The sequence below is a fragment of the Oncorhynchus nerka genome, linkage group LG17, assembly GCF_034236695.1.
Source record: "Oncorhynchus nerka isolate Pitt River linkage group LG17, Oner_Uvic_2.0, whole genome shotgun sequence".
NCBI lineage: Eukaryota > Metazoa > Chordata > Actinopteri > Salmoniformes > Salmonidae > Oncorhynchus > Oncorhynchus nerka.
Genome location: NC_088412.1, coordinates 43,671,547 through 43,691,115, shown reverse-complemented (window position 1 = coordinate 43,691,115; position 19,569 = coordinate 43,671,547). Strand labels below are relative to the sequence as shown.

The 19,569-nt window shown below is 44.0% G+C and overlaps 1 protein-coding gene across 2 annotated transcripts in view; it reads right to left on the bottom strand.

The window, feature by feature from the left end:
* nek7 (NIMA-related kinase 7) overlaps positions 1-19,569 on the bottom strand; it is a 141,989-nt gene that overhangs the window by 5,770 nt on the left and 116,650 nt on the right. For both annotated transcript variants that reach the window (XM_029686769.2, XM_029686768.2), the window contains exons 8-9: positions 12,123-12,217; positions 436-549 (exon numbers count right to left, since the gene is read on the bottom strand). In XM_029686769.2, the coding sequence (XP_029542629.1) occupies positions 436-549; positions 12,123-12,217 (209 nt within the window). The remainder of the gene's footprint in view (positions 1-435; positions 550-12,122; positions 12,218-19,569) is intronic.

Sequence of the window (19,569 nt, the reverse complement as noted above, 5' to 3'; positions counted from 1 at the left end):
AACTTTCACTATCGGGAATCCGGGCCCTGGAAGGATTCTGTACGGAGGAATTGTCTAAGATCCCTCCCAATGTGTTCTCCAACTCATTTTAGAAAAAGGCTCAGTGCCATTATCCTCACAAGGATATATATTGTATTGAAAGGTATTGAAAACAGGAGTGTCAATAAATTTGACCCCTTGCTTTTTTGAAGAAAATAACAGTATTACTTATTAAACAAAATCGTTCTCCGAGTAATTGCATTAGTATAAAATAATATAATTTACAAAATGTTGTATACAATATAGCTCAATACTTGAATTAAACAGTCATTTCTGCTCATCTTTATCAAGGGTGTCAATAATTCCAGACCCCACAGTACGATGAGGTGATTTGGGGGTGAGAGAGAGGGAGGGATGGTAGGGTGAAAGAGGGTAAAGTGGGTGTTGAAGCGGTACCTCTTCAGAGTAGTGGTCGGAAGGGAGCGGAGGGTAGTCACACTGCTCTATCTTCTTACACAGAGAGTACAGGTTCATCTTATCGCCATAGAACGGGCTCTGGAGAGCTGCCATCTGAGGGAGGCAGAGAGAGATCATTTAGTGACACACATTTTCTGCTGAGTGGAAGACAAACAACACACTAATGAAACACTACTACACTATCTGAATGTGGCCTTCTCAATGACCATTGGACTTAAAGGGATACCTCAGGATTTTGGCAATGAGGACCTTTATCTACTTCCCCAGAGCTAGATGAACTTGCGCATGCCATTTTTATCTCTCTGTTTCCAGTATGAAGACTGTAGCCACAAAGAGGATGAATAGTGGCGGAGAGGGGAAGGAGGCTATAGGGAGGGTGGAGAAAGGGGGAGGCAGGGAAGAGCTAGGAGAGGAGAGGCAGACATTAGCAGAAGTAGCCATTGAGACTGGTGTCACTTTTCTTCCAGATGTTACGCTCTCTCTCCCCCTGTCCTCTCTCTTCCTCACACCAGCTTTATAATTTACCACCGCTTAATCAAGCAACTGGAAAATTGCCCAGCAACGAGGGGAGGATAGAAAACGAGACACATTGCTTCCATTGAAGCAGTTACTATACCCCTCTCTCCATCCCTTGGCCCGTCCCTCCATCTCAGAGTGCCAACAGGAGGAGATAAAATAGAGATCAAGGAGCCCAATGAGTGGTGGATATTGTTAAGACAGCCTCTGTCACATCGGCCAATGAGAAATAAGGATGATTGTGCTAGAATCTCAGCAGGAAGTCTCTCCCCTGGACATTCCCCCCGCTGCACCATCACTTACCCACACTAGCACAGTGTGTGGGGCAGGGGGATATGTAGGGTTACTGCATGTATTCCGAGAGAGAGAGAGAGAGCGAGCGAGCTAATGAGAGAGAGAGGAGAAAGAGAGAGAAGAGAGGAAAACAGAGAAAGGAGGGGGAGGCAGGCAGCAGCTGTAGCCAGTAAAGGGTTAAACAAGGACCATGGTATTTTCCTGAATCTTCTTCTTTTGACAGATGAAAAATGTCAACTGTCCTGTTTGTATTTGGGAATTTTTGCACTATTCATCTGGTTCATTAATGTCTGCTACTCCTGGCCCCTGACAGCTGCCGGCCCTGCACACACACGAACACACAGGCTCATTTCAGGTTGGGCGAAATGATTGACTCGCTCTATGACCTCCGGGGGGGCCTGTGTGGGGGCCTGTGTGTGTGTAGGAAGGAGGGGGGGGGGGGGGGGGTCAGCTCATTGGTATTCCAGGGTCGTCTTCCTCACACGCACGCCTGCTGTCTGTCTGTCTAAGGGGCTGCTAGTGGCACGCACACATACACACACAAACACCTCAATTTCTCTCTCGCTGGTTCTTTGCCTCCTCCTCTACCCTCTAGCTGTCCAGTGTATGTGTGTTCGTGTGTGTCCTCTATAGTTCAGCTTGTGTGTAAGCATGAGGCCCTAGCCGTGTTAAAGAGAATGTATAAGGAGGTCTAGCTTCTCTTAATGAATATTGATCCCTCTGCATTAATCCCTCTCTATTATCTATCTAGCTCTCCCCCTCTCCCTCCTGACTCAACTGTTATAAAGAACTACATTTCAGATGCAATCACTTTTTCTTTCATTTTTCTTTCTTTCTTTCCGTAGTCATAGAACATGACAAATTATGTGGGAAAACAGAACGTTTATGTCTGTTAATCTGCTGTATTAACGTACTGTATAAATTATTGCAGGCCTAGCTGAGAGAGGGAAAGGGAGATAATGTAAATGTGGACGAGCACACAAATTAATTCACTATGCAATGACATTAAACTCTGACAGTAGGGAGAGGACTGGGGAGAGCAGGAACAAAAGTAAAGCTCAGTGGATAACTAACACTGGAATACTATATGAAGCCTTTCAAATCAAATCAAATTTATTTATATAGCCCTTCGTACATCAGCTGATATCTCAAAGTGCTGTACAGAAACCCAGCCTAAAACCCCAAACAGCAAGCAATGCAGGTGTAGAAGCACGGTGGCTAGGAAAAACTCCCCAGAAAGGCCAAAACCTAGGAAGAAACCTAGAGAGGAACCAGGCTATGTGGGGTGGCCAGTCCTCTTCTGGCTGTGCCGGGTGGAGATTATAACAGAACATGGCCAAGATGTTCAAATGTTCATAAATGACGAGCATGGTCAAATAATAATAAGGCAGAACAGTTAAAACTGGAGCAGCAGCACGGCCGGGTAGACTGGGGACAGCAAGGAGTCATCATGTCAGGTAGTCCTGAGGCATGGTCCTAGGGCTCAGGTCCTCCGAGAGAGAAAAAGAAAGAATTAGAGAGAGCACACTTAAATTCACACAGAACACCCAATAGGACAGGAGAAGTACTCCAGATATAACAAACTGACCCTAGCCCCCCGACACAAACTACTGTAGCATAAATACTGGAGGCTGAGACAGGAGGGGTCAGGAGACACTGTGGCCCCATCCGAGGACACCCCCGGACAGGGCCAAACAGGAAGGATATAACCCCACCCACTTTGCCAAAGCACAGCCCCCACACCACTAGAGGGATATCTTCAACCACCAACTTACCATCCTGAGACAAGGCTGAGTATAGCCCACAAAGATCTCCGCCACGGCACAACCCAAGGGGGGGCGCCAACCCAGACAGGATGACCACATCAGTGACTCAACCCACTCAGGTGACGCACCCCTCCCAGGGACGGTTTGAGAGAGCCCCAGTAAGCCAGTGACTCAGCCCCTGTAATAGGGTTAGAGGCAGAGAATCCCAGTGGAAAGAGGGGAACCGGCCAGGCAGAGACAGCAAGGGCGGTTCGTTGCTCCGGAGCCTTTCCGTTCACATTCCCACTCCTGGGCCAGACTACACTTAATCATATGACCCACTGAAGAGATGAGTCTTCAGTAAAGACTTAAAGGTTGAGACCGAGTTTGCATCTCTGACATGGGTAGGCAGACCGTTCCATAAAAATGGAGCTCTATAGGAGAAAGCCCTGCCCCCAGCTGTTTGCTTAGAAATTCTAGGGACAATTAGGAGGCCTGCGTCTTGTGACCATAGCATACGTGTAGGTATGTACGGCAGGACCAAATCAGAGAGATAGGTAGGAGCAAGCCCATGTAATGCTTTGTAGGTTAGCAGTAAAACCTTGAAATCAGCCCTTGCTTTGACAGGAAGCCAGTGTAGGGAGGCTAGCACTGGAGTAATATGATCACATTTTTTGGTTCTAGTCAGGATTCTAGCAGCCGTATTTAGCACTAACTGAAGTTTATTTAGTGCTTTATCCGGGTAGCCGGAAAGTAGAGCATTGCAGTAGTCTAACCTAGAAGTGACAAAAGCATGGATTCATTTTTCTGCATCATTTTTGGACAGAAAGTTTCTGATTTTTGCAATGTTACGTAGATGGAAAAAAAGCTGTCCTTGAAATGGTTTTGATATGTTCTTCAAAAGAGAGATCAGGGTCCCGAGTAATGCCGAGGTCCTTCACAGTTTTATTTGAGACGACTGTACAACCATTAAGATTAATTGTCAGATTCAACAGAAGATGTCTTTGTTTCTTGGGACCTAGAACAAGCATCTCTGTTTTGTCCGAGTTTTAAAGTAGAAAGTTTGCAGCCATCCACTTCCTTGTCTGAAACACATGCTTCTAGCGAGGGCAATTTTGGGGCTTCACCATGTTTCATTGAAATGTACAGCTGTGTGTCATCCGCATAGCAGTGAAAGTTAACATTATGTTTTCGAATGACATCCAACAGGTAAAATATATAGTGAAAACAATAGTGGTCCTAAAACAGACCCTTGAGGAACACTGACATTTACAGTTGATTTGTCAGAGGACAAAGCATTCAGAGACAAACTGATATCTTTCCGACAAGATAAGATCTAAACCAGGCCAGAACTTGTCCTTGTAGACCAATTTGGGTTTCCAATCTCTCCAAAAGAATGTGGTGATCGATGGTATCAAAAGCAGCACTAAGGTCTAGGAGCACGAGGACAGATGCAGAGCCTCGGTCTGATGCCATTAAAATGTAATTTACCACCTTCACAAGTGCAGTCTCAGTGCTATGATGGGGTCTAAAACCAGACTGAAGCGTTTCGTATACATTGTTTGTCTTCAGGAAGGCAGTGAGTTGCTGCGCAACAGCCTTTTCTAGAAAAAATGAAAGAAATGGAAGATTCGATATAGGCCGGTAGTTTTTTATATTTTCTGGGTCAAGGTTTGGCTTTTTCAAGAGAGGCTTTATTACTGCCACTTTTAGAGTTTGGTACACATCCGGTGGATAGAGAGCTGCTTATTATGTTCAACATAAGAGGGCCAAGCACAGGAAGCAGCTCTTTCAGTACTTTAGTTGGAATAGGGTCCAGTATGCAGCTTGAAGGTTTAGAGGCCATGATTATTTTCATCATTGTGTCAAGAGATATAGTACTATAACACTTGAGCGTCTCTCTTGATCCTAGGTCCTGGCAGAGTTGTGCAGACACAGGACAACTGAGCTTTGAAGGAATACGCAGATTTAAAGAGGAGACCGTAATTTGCTTTCTAATAATCATGATCTTTTCCTCAAAGAAGTTCATGAATTTATCACTGCTAAAGTGAAAAGTGAAAGCTAAAGTGAAAGCCATCCTCTCTTGGGGAATGCTGCTTTTTAGTTAGCTTTGCGACAGTATCAAAAAGGAATTTCGGATTGTTCTTATTTTCCTCAATTAAGTTAGAAAAAAAGGATGATCGATCAGCTGTAAGCAGTAATATATGTTAAAAGTTAAAGTGAAATGAAGTTCATGTGAAATGAAACTGTGTTTACAGCAGACCTACGCGAGTGCTTTTAAGGACTTATAGCTGTTATCTAAAATGAACTTACTATGACTGATATATTAAAATGTTTTATTGGACTAGGCAGGTCAGTTAAGAACAAATTCTTATTTACAATTACGGCCTACCCCGGGCCAAACCCGGACAATGCTGGGCCAATTGTGCGCCGCCCTATGGGACTCACCAATCATGGCCGGAATCAGGGACTGTAATGACGCCTCTTGCACTGAGATGCAGTGCCTTAGATCGCTCCGCCACCCGGGAGACAGATGTATAGATACAACAAGGACACAGAAGATCTCTCAACTTCTTTGGGGTAGGGGGCAGTATTTTCACGCCCGGGATGAAAAGCGTGACCAGAGTAAACTGCATGCTACTCAGACCCAGATGCTAGGATATGCATATTAGATTTGGATAGAAAACACTCTGAAGTTTCTAAAACTATTTGAATGATCTCTGTGAGTATAACAGAACTCATATGGCAGGCAAAAATCTGAGAAAAATCCAACCAAGAAGTGGGAAATCTGAGGTTTGTAGGTTTTCAAGTCTTAGCCTATCCATATTATCATATTGCACTTCCTAAGGCTTCCACTAGATGTCAACAGTCTTTAGAATCTTGTTTCAGGCTTCTACTGTGAGGTGGTAGAGAATGAGAGCTGATTGAGTCATGGGTCTGCCAGAAGGCCATATGCTCAGTCAGGTGCGCGCCCGAGAGAGTTAGCTCCGTTCCCTTTCATTTCTAAAGACAAAGGAATTCTCCGTTTGAAACATTGAAGATTTATGATAAAAACATCCTAAAGATTGATTATATACATCGTTTGACATGTTTCTACGAACTGTAACAACATTTTTGACTTTGTCTGGACCTAGTGCCTGCGCATTTGGATTACTGTACTAAATGCGCGAACAAAAAGGAGGTATTTGGACATAAATGGACTTTATCGAACAAAACTAACATTTATTGTAGAACTGGGATTCCTGGGAGTGCATTCTGGTGAAGATCATCAAAGGTAAGTGAATATTTATAATGCTATTTCTGACTTTTGTTGACCTCATAACATGGCGGGTATCTATATTGCTTGTTTTGGTCTGAGCGCTGTACTCAGATTATTCCATGGTGTGATTTTTCCGTAAAGCTTTTTTTGAAATCTGACACAGCGGTTGCATTAAGGAGAAATATATCTTTAATTCCATACATAACACTTGTATTTTCATCAACATTTATGATGAGTATTTCTGTAAATTGACGTAGCTCTCTGCACTTTCACCGGATGTTTTGGAGGCAAAACATAACGTGCCAATGTATACAGAGATTTTTGGATGTAAATATGAAATTTATCAAACAAAACATACATGTATTGTGTAACATGAAGTCCTATGAGTGCCATCTGATGAAGATCAAAGGTTAGTGATTAATTTTCTCTATTTCTACTTTTTGTGACTCCTCTCTTTGACTGGAAAAATGGCTGTGTATTTTTGTGACTAGGTACTGACCTAACATAATCGCATGGTATGCTTTTGTCGTAAAGCCTTTTTGAAATCGGACACTGTGGTGGGATTAACAACAAGTTTATCTTTAAAATGGTGTATAATACATGTATGGTTGAGGAATTTTAAATATGAGATTTCTGTTGTTTGAATTTGGCGCCCTGCACTTTTACTGGATGTTGGTCAGGTGGGACATTAGCGTCCCACGTACCCTAGAGAGGTTAACAATCTTTAGCATGTTGTCATCTTGTATTTGTCCCATTTAAAAGGTCAAACACACAGTGGCATAAAGCTATATGGGGAGGGAAGTGAGAGGAGAGTGGTTTCAAACAGAAACATGTGGTCCAACAGAGAGAGACATCAAGACTTAAACTGGTGTGTTCATGTTGACGGAAAACTTTAAAACCTCTTAAGGATTAGCCCCTTTTCCCCCCAATTTTCAACCTAAAATGACATACCCAAATCTAACTGCCTGTAGCTCAGGACCTGAAGCAAGGATATGCATATTTGTGATACCATTTGAAAGGAAACACTTTGAAGTTTGTGGAAATGTTAAATTAATGTAGGAGAGCATAACACATTAGATCTGGTAAGATATAATACAAAGAAAAAAACATGCGTTTTCAAAACAAATAGTTGGTTCCATCATCTTTGAAATGCAAGACAAAGGCCATTATATCACTTAGGAGTCTAGGCGCAATTTAGATTTTGGCCACTAGATGGCAGCAGTGTATGTGTAGACTGATCCAATGAACATTTGCATTTACTGTTCAAAATGTTGTATCAAGCCTGCCCAAATGTATCGAATTGGTCAACTGATACATTTTTATACTATAGAGAACATACAGAAATGATATGGTAATAAAAACTCCCAGGAATGTCATAAATGATGGCTAATTAGCTTCCCTACAGAAAAGACACTAACCTTCACACTTCTAAATGGGGGGAGGTTCAAACTGTAGAACGCACTCCCAGGAATGTCATAAATGATGGCTAATTAGCTTCCCTACAGAAAAGACACTAACCTTCACACTTCTAAATGGGGGGAGGTTCAAACTGTAGAACGCAGTTCCTACATTTTAATATTAAATTATATTTTATCAAACAAAACTATGCTGCATTGTATCTCTGGGACCCTCAGGATGACATTTCAGAGCAAGATTACTGAATGTGAGTACATTATTTACCTTCAGAAGTAAATAACCAGTTGCCATGATAAAGGTTTTCTGTTGTTGTGCACTCTCCTCAAACCATTAGCATGTTATTTTTTTCACTGTAATAGCTACTGTAAATTGGACAGTGTGGTTAGATTAACAAGCATAACAAGTGACAAGTAAGCGTTCTGCCCATATAAAACATGTCTATGTCCAGGGAAATGTTCTTGTTACTTACAAAGTCATGCTAATCACATTAGCGCACATTAGAGACGACCAAGAGTTAGGGATGGGCGAGTTGGAGAGTAACAGGGAGGGGAGGACAGAGAGGAAACTTTTTCTTGTGTGTGAGCCGAAAATGCTAATTTGAGGTCAAATCAAATCAAATGTTATTTGACATGACCGAATACAACCTTTCAGTGAAATGCTTACTTACAAGCCCTTAACCAACAACGCAGTTTTAAGAAAAATTGAAAAAAATTAAGAAATAAAAGTAACAAATAATTAAAGAGCAGCAGTAATATAACAATAGCGAGGCTATATACAGGGGGTACCGGTACAGAGTCAAGGCAAGGTGCCGGGGCACCGGTTAGTCGAGGTAATTGAGGTAATATGTACATGTAGGTAGAGTTATTAAAGTGACTATGCATAGATAATAACAGAGAGTAGCAGCAGCGTAGAAGGGGGGTGGGGCAATACAAATAGTCTGGGTAGCCATTTGATTAGATGTTTAGGAGTCTTATGGCTTGGTGTTAGAAGCTGTTTAGAAGCCTCTTGGACCTAGACTTGGCGCTCCGGTACAGCTTGCCATGCGATAGCAGAGAGAACAGTCACGACTAGGGTGGCTGGAGTCTTTGACAATTTTAAGGGCCTTCCTCTGACCTACCCCGCCGGGTACAGAGGTCCTGGATGGCAGGAAGCTTGGCCCCAGTGATGTACTGGGCCATTCGCAATACCCTCTGTAGTGCCTTATGGTCGTAGACCAAGCAGTTGCCATACCAGGCAATGACGCAACCAGTCAGGCTGCTCTTGATGATGCACCTGTAGAAACTTTTGAGGATCTGAGGACCCATGCCAAATCATGCCAAATCTTTTCAGTCTCCTGAGGGGGAGGCCCAGTTAGTTTGTTGGTGATGTGGACACCAAGGAACTTGAAGCTCTCAACCTGCTCCACTACAGCCCAGTCGATGACAATGGGGGCATGCTCTGACCTCTTTTTCCTGTAGTCCACAATCATCTCCTTTGTCTTGATCACGCTGAGTTAAGTTAGCCTTTAATTAACTAGGCAAGTCAGTTAAGAACAAATTCATATTTACAATGACGGCCTACTGGGGAACAGTGGGTTAACTGCCTTGCTCAGGGGTAGAACGACAGATTTTTACCTTGTCAGCTCGGGTTTTCGATACAGCAACCTTTTGGTTAATGGCCCAATGCTCTAACCACTAGGCTACCTGCCGTCCCAATGGAGAGGGGAGAGGTTGTTGTCCTTGCACCACATGGTCAGGACTCTGACCTCCTCCCTATAGGCTGTCTCGTCGTTGTCGGTGATCAGGCCTACACCTCGTGTCATCAGCAAATTTAATGACGGTGTTGGAGTTGTGCCTGGCTGTGCAGTCATGAGTGAGCTGGGAGTTAAGTAGGGGACTGAGCACGCACCTCTGAGGGGCCCTCGTGTTGAGGATCAGAGTAGGCGGATGTGTTGTTACCTACCCTTACCACCTGGGGGCGGCCCGTCAGGAAGTCCAAAATCCAGTTGCAGAGGGATGTTTAGTCCCAGGGTCCTTAGCTTTGTGATGAGCTTGGGGGCAGTCCATAATCCAGTTGCAGGGAGATGTGTTTAGTCCCAGGGTCCTTAGCTTTGTGATGAGCTTGGGGGCAGTATGGTGTTGAACGCTGAGCTATAGTCAATGAATAGCATTCTCACATAGGTGTTCCTTTTGTCCAGGTGGAAAAGGGCAGTGTGGAGTACAATAATGATTGCATCATCTGTGGGGGTTAAGCAAATTGGAGTGGGTCGAGGGTTTCTGGGATAAGGATGTTGATGTGAGCCATGTCCAGCCATTCAAAGCACTTGGCTACAGACATGAGTGCTATGGGTCGGTAGTCATTTAGGCAGGTTACCTTAGTGTTCTTGGGCATAGGGACTATGGTGGTCTGCTTGAAACATGTTGGTAATACAGACTCAGACAGGGAGAAATTGAAAATGTCAGTGAAGACAGTCGATGTGGATAGGGGGGTGCTCCCTCTGCTATTTCCTGAAGTCCACGATCATCTCGTTTGTTTTGTTGAAGTTGAGTGAGAGGCTGTTTTGCTACCACACTACAAGTTCCTCACCTCCTCCCTATAAGCTGTCTCGTCGTTGTTGGTAATCAAGCCCACTACTGTTGTGTCATCTGCAAACTTGACGATTGAGTTGGAGGCGTGCATGGCCACGCAGTCGTCGGTGAACAGGGAGTACAGGAGGGGGTTGAACACACACCCTTGTGGGACCCAGCGTTGAGCGTGAGCGAAGTGGAGATGTTGTTTCCTACCTTCACCACCTGGAGGCGGCCCATCAGAAAGTCCAGGACCCAATTGCACAGGGCGGTGTTGAGACCCAGGGCTTCCAGCTTGATGATGAGCTTGGAGGGTACTATGGTGTTGAATTCTGAGCTCTAGTCAATGAACAGCATTCTTACATAGGTAATCCTCTTGTCCAGATGGGATAGAGCATTGGGCAGTGTGCAGTGTGATGGCGATTGCATCGTCTGTGGATATGTTGGGGCGGTATGCAAACTGAAGTGGGTCTAGGGTGGCCGGTAACGTGGAAGTGAGATGATCCTTGACTAGTCTCTCAAAACACTTCATGATGACAGAAGTGAGTGCTACAGGGCGGTAGTCAATTAGTTCAGTTATCTTTGCCTTCTTGGGTACAGGAACAACGGTGGCCATCTTGAAGCATGTGGGGACTTGGATAGGGAGCGATCGAATATGTCCGTAAACACACCAGCCAGCTGGTCTGTGCATGCTCAGAGGACGCCGTCTGGGCCAGCAGCCTTGCAAGGTTTAATACGTTTAAATGTTTTACTCACGTTGGCACGGAGAAGGGGCGCAGTCCTTGTTTGTGGGCTGCGACGTTGGCACGGTATTATCCTCAAAGTGGGCAAAGAAGGTGTTTAGTTTGGCTTGTGTACTCCTTAATGCCATCGGAAGAACCCCAGAACATATTCCAGTCTGTGCTAGCAAAACAGTCCTGTAGTTTAGCATCTGCTTCATCTGACCACTTTTTTTATTGACCGAATCACTGGTGCTCACTGCTTTAATTTTTGCTTGTAAGCCGGAATTAGGAGGATAGAATTATGGTCAGATCTGACAAATGGAGGGCGAGGGAGAGCTTTCTACGCGTCTCTGTGTTTGGAGTAAAGGGTTTTGAGTGCGGTCTTAGTGCCAGCATCGGCCTGTCGTGGCATGTAGACAGCTACGAAAAATACAGATGAAAACTCTCTTGGTAGATGGTGTGGTCTACAGCTTATAATGAGATACTCTACATCAGGTGGCGCTCCTAGTGGCCAGTTGGTTAAGGGCCAATAAAATGGCTGCCATCTCTCAGGCGCCATCATCAATCTCCAACCTGCTGTTGTCTTTTCCCTGCTGGTCACCAAGGGAGACCACCCCGGCAACTAGGCATCGTCCCGTTACCACAATGCCGGAGGTGGGCAAAGTCAGGTGAATATAATGGGGTGACCTCATCACAAACAAACATGCATGCACATGTGGACACGCACACACACGATCCTCAATCAAACAGTATAGGAGATGCAGACAGAGAGACAATGGCCAGGTAGTCTGTCTTTCACCCATCAAGAACCCCAAGCATAACACTGAAACATGCATGTTCTCTCGCACGCACACACACACGTTGGACCCTCAGACATTCAAGAACCTTACATCCAACACACACACACCTGTAAGACCTGTCCCCCTCGCTCTCCCCCTCTCGTGTGGTCTGTAAGGTGGAAAGGGTTCTGAGAGGGTCATTTTACTAGTCAGTATCAGTGCTCAGCACAACCACCCAGTTGATCTGCACCACATGGACATGTCACTGTGAATTCCCTGCTAGCTTCAAACACACAACAGCTCTCATATCCACCTTTATCCCAGTAATGTGTGTGGGTATGGGTTTCTGTGTACATTATGCCACAGTGCAGTATATGTGTATACGTTACCTCGTAGAGCAGGCAGCCTAGAGACCAGATGTCAGATTTGAAGTTGTATCCGTTTTCATGTATTCTCTCTGGAGACATGTAGTACGGGGTCCCCACTGGAACAGACAGACAAGGAGAGAGAGAGTGAGACATTAGCCTGTTGCCTCTCCAACCTAGCCATTCCAGCACACCACATATGTCCCAACACACACAACCTCAGAGACAGAGTGAGAAGGGCAGAAAAAGAGATCCAAGAGATCTCACAAACACACACATGCATACGAACTGCTAGTCCACTACATCACAGCTCTGGTTCAGCTCTCGTTAACATACCTCATCATGATCAGAAACAGGAGTCAAACAGACATTACACTCTGGCTCTGAAACTCAATAATCCCAATGCCATGCTGCCTGGCCCAGCTCCAGACCACACAATCATATAGTACAATCACACAGATCATGTACAGATAGGTGTAGTTACACTGTCGCACCACAGAGGGCACTAGTGAGCCTGATTGGGGGGGGAAGATAGCTACTAGAAAGAGAGACCAAATACAGGTGGTTGAGCTACAGAACCGATCAAAAGTTTGGACACCTACTCTTAAGAGTTTTTCTATATTTGTACCATTTTCTACATTGTAGAATAACAGCAAAGACATCAAAACTATGAAATAACACATAGGGAATCATGTAGTAACCAAAAAAAAAAAGTGTTAAACAAATCAATATATATTCTATATATGAGATTCTTCAAAGGAGCCATCCTTTGCCTTGATGACAACCAGCTTCATGAGGTAGTTACCTGGAAAGCATTTCAATTAACAGGTGTGCCTTGTTAAAAGTTAATTTGTTGAATTTCTTTCCTTCCTAATGCTTTTGAGCCACAATTCAATCCCATTCAAAATCCTATTTTCCCTAACCCTAAAACCGAACCTTTAACCCTAACCCTAGCTCCTAACCCTAGACATAATTCTAATCCTAAACCTAATTCTAACCTTAAACCCCCTACAAATAGCATTTGAACTTGTGGGGACTAACAAACTGTCCCCAGTTGGTCAACGGTTTGTTCATTTACTATTCTTGTGGGGACATCTGGTCCACAAGCATAGTTATAAACACGTCCACAAACACACACATTAACATGTTGAGGGGAAATATTCCAATGTATAATGTAATTAGTTTTAATAAACCTATTACGGGGAATTCTATAAGAGTTCATGTCTTTCAGTGCAGAATTGAAAGTGAGCACTTTTTATTAGAGCGTGGTTTTTAATTGGGCTGCGAAAATATTTCTTTATCTATAATGATTTGTGACCTATAACTCTAAAAATCATCATTCGCTTCCACCATCAACTACAGAAAGAGGGGGGGGAGAGAGAGAGAGGTAAGAGACAGAAAGAGAGAGAGAGCGAGAGAGAGAAGAGACAGAAAGAGAGAGAGAGCGAGAGAGAGAAGAGACAGAAAGAGAGAGAGAGCGAGAGAGAGAAGAGACAGAAAGAGAGAGAGAGCGAGAGAGAGAAGAGACAAAGAGAGAGCGAGAGAGAGAAAAGACAGAAAGAGAGAGAGAGCGAGAGAGAGAAAAGACAGAAAGAGAGAGAGCGAGAGAGAGCGAGAGCGAGAGCGAGCGAGAGAGAGCGAGAGAGAGCGAGAGAGAGAAGCGAGAGAGAAAAGAGAGAGAGCGAGAGAGAAAAGAGAGAGAGCGAGAGAAAAGAGAGCGAGAGAGAAGAGAGCGAGAGAGCGAGAGAAAAGAGAGCGAGAGAGAAGAGAGCGAGAGAGAGAGAAAAGAGAGCGAGAGAGAAAAAGAAAGAGAAGAGAGAGAAAAGAAAGAGAAGAGAGAGAGAGAGAAAAGAAAGAGAAGAGAGAGAGAGAGAGCGAGAGAAAAGAAAGAGAGCGAGAGCGAAAAGAGAGAGAGCGAGAAAGAAAAGAGAGACAGCGAGAGAGAAAAGAGAGACAGCGAGAGAGAAAAGAGAGACGGCGAGAGAGAAAAGAGAGACTGCGAGAGAGAAAAGAGAGACGGCGAGAGAGAAAAGAGAGAGCGAGAGAGAAAAAAGAGAGAGAGAGCGCGAGAGAGAGAGCGAGAGAGCGAGAGGAGAGCGAGAAAAGAGAGAGAGCGAGAAAGAAAAGAGAGCGAGAGAGAAAAGAGAGCGAGAGAGAAAAGAGAGCGAGAGAGAGAGCGCGAGAGAGAGAGAGAGCGAGAGAGCGAGAGAGAGCGAGAGAGAAAAGAGAGAGAAAAGAGAGAGCGAGAAAGAAAAGAGAGCGAGAGAGAAAAGAGAGCGAGAGAGAAAAGAGAGAGCGAGAGAGAGAGAGAAAAGAGAGCGAGAGAGAAAAGAAAGAGAGCGAGAGAGAAAGAGAGAGCGAGAGAGAAAAGAGAGAGCGAGAGAGAAAAGAGAGAGAGCGAGAGAGAAAAGAGAGAGAGCGAGAGAGAGAGAGAGAGAGAGAGAGGAGAGCGAGAAAAGAGAGGAGAGCGAGAAAAGAGAGAGAGAGATAAGAGAGAGAGATAAGAGAGAGAGAGAGAGAGAGAGATAAGAGAGAGAGAGAGATAAGAGAGAGAGAGATAAGAGAGAGAGAGATAAGAGAGAGAGAGATAAGAGAGAGAGAGAGAAAAGACAGAAAGAGAGAGAGAGAGAGAAAAGACAGACAGACAGGAGAGAGAGAGAGAGAGAGAGAGCTGGCTAGTGAGTGCCCAGGTCATCAGGTTGGTGGAGTGTGTGCATGCACACATGTGTTTCTGTGTTTGTGTGTGTTTCTACAGAGGTCTCCTGGTGCTGTTTGAACAGCGTTCCCCTAGCATTCATTACCAGCTGATTAAAGATCATCACCCTCTCTTATGCTAATAGTTGTATTGAGGAGCAGAGCAACAGGGCCTCAGACAGCATTCATTCATTCCCAATTAAAACACAATCATTTATTCATGCAGATAAACTAGAAGTCATGTTGGGATTGATTTCCATTATTAGAAATCGTTAAGACAACTGAGTGGCATTCTCGAGGAAGAGAAGAGAATATTGTCATGGTAGCAATCTATGGATGGAACCTGGTGATGCGTGGTGTGTGTGTGCGCTGAGTTGAAAGGGAGCTAGAGCGAGCGAGAAAGCTGACAGACTCTAAGCCTGGCCCTCCATCTAGCCAGCACCTCCCTGCTCTACTGGGGTGGTTTGACTTATTACACCCCACCCCACACAGACACACATGGGCAGATTCACAGCCACACACACACACACACAAACTTCACCGCCCCCATGCAGAGAGAGACATGGGGAGAGAAGGAAAGAAAGGGGAATAGAGGGAGGGACAGAATGAGAGATGAAGAGGGCTAGGGGAAGAGAACGGGGGGAAAGGGAAGGATAGGGGAGAGGGGGTAGGAGGGAGAAAGGGGGCAGGAAAGAAAGTCGATGTAGAAAGATAAAGGAAGATTCTCAATTGATTACTCCTGGCGTCCTCTCTCCTCACCTTCTCAAAACCCAATGGAGGAGAAGGTCAGAGGGGCTTCTCGTCCAATGGGTTTCGAGAAGAAGACGAGGAGAGACGACGCGAGGAGTATGCAATTGAGATCTTCCTAAAGAGACAGAGGAAGAGGAAAGGAGGGAGGGTGAGAGAGGGAAGGAAGGAGAGAGTGAGAAAATTAGTTGGGGGGAGGAGAGAATGGAGGAGAAAGAGCAAGAGCAGAAATGAGAGCTTAAGTAAGAGACATGGACAGACAGTGAGGCAGAAAGAAAGAGATGGGGAAAATAAAAATAAAAAAGAGGGGGAAAAAAGGGAGAGGGAAAGAGAAAGAAAGAGGCAGCAGGAGACAGGGGGAGAGCAATGGAGAGAAAGGTGAGGGCCGGAGAGGAGAAGAGGCTTTAGGGAATGGATGGATTCTGGGTCTCCATGCCCGTGGGGGAGATTAACCCTTTGTGGAGAAACTAGCCTCTGAACCACTCTGCTCTTCTCCTCCCCTCATCTTCCTCAACGAGGACTTCTCTGAAGCTGTGCGCCAGAGGCGGAAAGATCTTATCCCAGCTATGGAAGCTGCCAAAGAGCGTGTGGACATTGCTTACATCCGCTACGACAAGCTCATTGTCCACTCTCCCTCCCAAAAACCTGGGAAGAGTGAGAGAGCCAAGCTTCCGGGTCAGTAGCTTGAGCCCAACATCACACACATACACCAAATGACACTCATAAATACCCGTTTGACTGACTATTAGCCAAACAATGTTTTTATTTTTTATGTTGCATATATTTTTTCCTCCATATTATGTCGATCTCTGATAAGCTACCCAAAAAAGGGCTAATAGCAGCCCATATTAATACATGTAGCCTTAGAAAGGTTCCTGAAATCAATAACGTGCTAAGATCGGATATACTGGCCATCTCTGAGACTCACTAACAGAATTCCTTTGATGATACAGCAGTAGCAATACAAGGATATAACATCTGCAGAAAAGACAGGAATGCCTATGGGGGAGGTGTTGCTGTATACACTGAGTGTACAAAGATTTATGAACACTCGCTCTTTCCATGACATAGGACTTTTAAGCAGTGAGCCAATTGAGACATGGATTGTGTACGTGTGCATTCAAAGAGTGAATGAGCAAGACAAAATCTTTAAGTGCCTTTGAACAGGGTATGGTAGTAAGTGCCAGCCACACCAGTTTGAGTGTGTCAAGAACACTGCTGGATTTTTCACGCTCAACAGTTTCCATTGTGAATCAAGAATGGTCCACCAACCAAAGGACACCCAGCCAAGTTGACACAACGGTGGGAACCATTTATTTAACCAGGTAAGAACAATTCAGGTTAAAAACCTATTTTGCGAGGGTGACCTGGCAAAAAGACCAAACATGGTCCAGCATCCTTGTGGTGTCCATGCCCCGACAAATTGAGGCTGTTCTGAGGGCAAAAGGGGTTGCAACTCAATATTAGGAATGTGTTACTAATGTTTTGTACACTCAGTGTAATATTCAGAGCCATATTCCTGTAAAGCTTAGAGAGGATCTCATGTCAAATGTTGTTTAATTGTTTTGGTTGCAAGTTCACCTGCCTCATCTAAAGCCTCTTCTTTTGGGGTGCTGCTATAGGCCACCAAGTGTTAACAGTCAGTATTTGAATAATGTGTGCGCAATGCTTGATAATGTGTGCTGTTAACAGAGAGGTCTATTTTCGGGGGGACCTGAACATTGACTGGTTAACAACTAGCAGTCCTGTTCAAGAGGAAGCTTCTAATTGTGACTAATGCCTATAATATGACCCACGATACCAATTGTGTTGGGTCTGTGGCGTCCATTGTCACGGGTATTGATCATATCTTCACTAATGCTGCCGAACTTTGCTTCGAGGAATATATATATTACTGTAGCGGCCATATAATTGTGGCAATAACAAGGAAAGCCAAAATGCCAAATTGCGGGCATTAATTTAATAATTAGTAATTAATTAATTAGTAATTTACTAAATGTTTTGTTGAAGATGTAAAAAATGTCTGATCAAATCAAATCAAATGTATTTATATAGATATATATATATTATATATATTATATAAATATAGCCCTTCGTACATCAGCTGATATCTCAAAGTGCTGTACAGAAACCCAGCCTAAAACCCCAAACAGCAAGCAATGCAGGTGTAGAAGCACGGTGGCTAGGAAAAACTCCCTAGAAAAACTCCCTGATGTGTATGAGGAAGTGAATCCAGATGCAGCATTGAAAATATAGAGCTGTAACACAGTTGTGAAATCACGAAACCATGTCCATAATAACAATTCAGGAAGAATAGAAATAGATGGCCTATTCTCTATAGTTAAAACACATCTTACGTAATAAACATTTTACGTCTGGTTTTTCCTGATGGGCACAGGGACAGTTTCATCTGTCCATGGTGCTTGCCTACGGAGCTGTGAGGGGAACGGCACCTCAGTACCTCCAGGCTCTGATCAGGCCCTACACCCAAACAAGGGCACTGCGTTCATCCACCTCTGGCCTGCTCGCCTCCCTACCACTGAGGAAGTACAGTTCCGCGCAGCCCAGTCAAAACTGTTCGCTGCTCTGGCCCCCCAATGGTGGAACAAACTCCCTCACGACGCCAGGACAGCGGAGTCAATCACCACCTTCCGGAGACACCTGAAACCCCACCTCTTTCAGGAATACCTAGGATAGGATAAAGTAATCCTTCTCACCCCCCCCCTTAAAAGATTTAGATGCACTATTGTAAAGTGGCTGTTCCACTGGATGTCTTAAGGTGAACGCACCAATTTGTAAGTCGCTCTGGATAAGAGCGTCTGCTAAATGACTTAAATGTAAATGTAAATCTCCAAAAATGTCTGATGTGTATGAGGAAGTGAATCCAGATGCAGCATTGGAAATATTTGTACAATTACTACAGACAAGTATGCACTTGTTAAAAAATTTGCTGTGAAAACTGAGACCCCTGGATTGATGGCGAATTGAAAAATGGTACGGTACAAAAAAATTATGCGAAAGAGTTGGCAAACAAGTCAGGCTGCTCAGCTGATTGGTTGACATACTCAAAATTGACGAATGTTTGACTAAACTTAACAAAAAGAAGAAGAAATGACATAAAACACAAAGGGAAAAGACTACAGTACCTTAAATGATATCATGGGCAGAAAACCCAAATCATCTCCATCGTTCATTGAAGTTGGTGGGTGATTTATAAAAAGCCTTACGATATTGCCAATCATTTCGATGACTATTTCACTAGCATAGTGGAAACACTCCGAAGTGAAATGACAACATTGAACAGTGAAGCATCATATTTTTGTATAAAACATCTAATAATGAGAGAAGCAAACAGCAAAATGACCTTTACATTTCTTTATAAAACAACATCTCATGGCACAATAGAGACAGTGAAATGACACGCACACACAGACATACTCTATCACACTAACACACACATTCTTTAGTTGTATTATTTGTAAATTGTTTCATTTTAAATTGATCAGTGTATCCTTGTTTTGCTACTTGCTGTGTTGTTTTTTTGTGGACCCTAGGAATCTGCTTTTCGGCAAAAAGCTAATGGGGATCCGAATAAACCAAACCAAAACGCTCCTCTCCTCTCCCACCCTGACCAAGGGGCTGAAGAAGCAGCCTACTCACAGACCACCTGAAGAGGGCGGTGTGGTTTGTGTTTTCCAAATTAAATGAACACTGTTAGTGTGGGTCTTAAAGTTTGTAATGACTTTCTCTCTTAATTAAAATAGTACATTTCATTACATGTTTATTTGAGAAAATCCTGTCCTGGGAAAGTTTTTGAGAGTGTGAGAATATGTTAACTGAGCATTTTTGACAAGAGTGGCACCATCCCCACAACAACACATCACGTGCCAGTGTCAGCCGGCCACTGTTTTACAGCAGTCAGAGCTGTGGATCGGCAGTATTTAAAGTATTTAAGTGAAAAAAACTTTAATGTATTACTTAAGTAGTTTTTTTGTGGCATCTTTACATTACTATTTATATTTTTGACAAC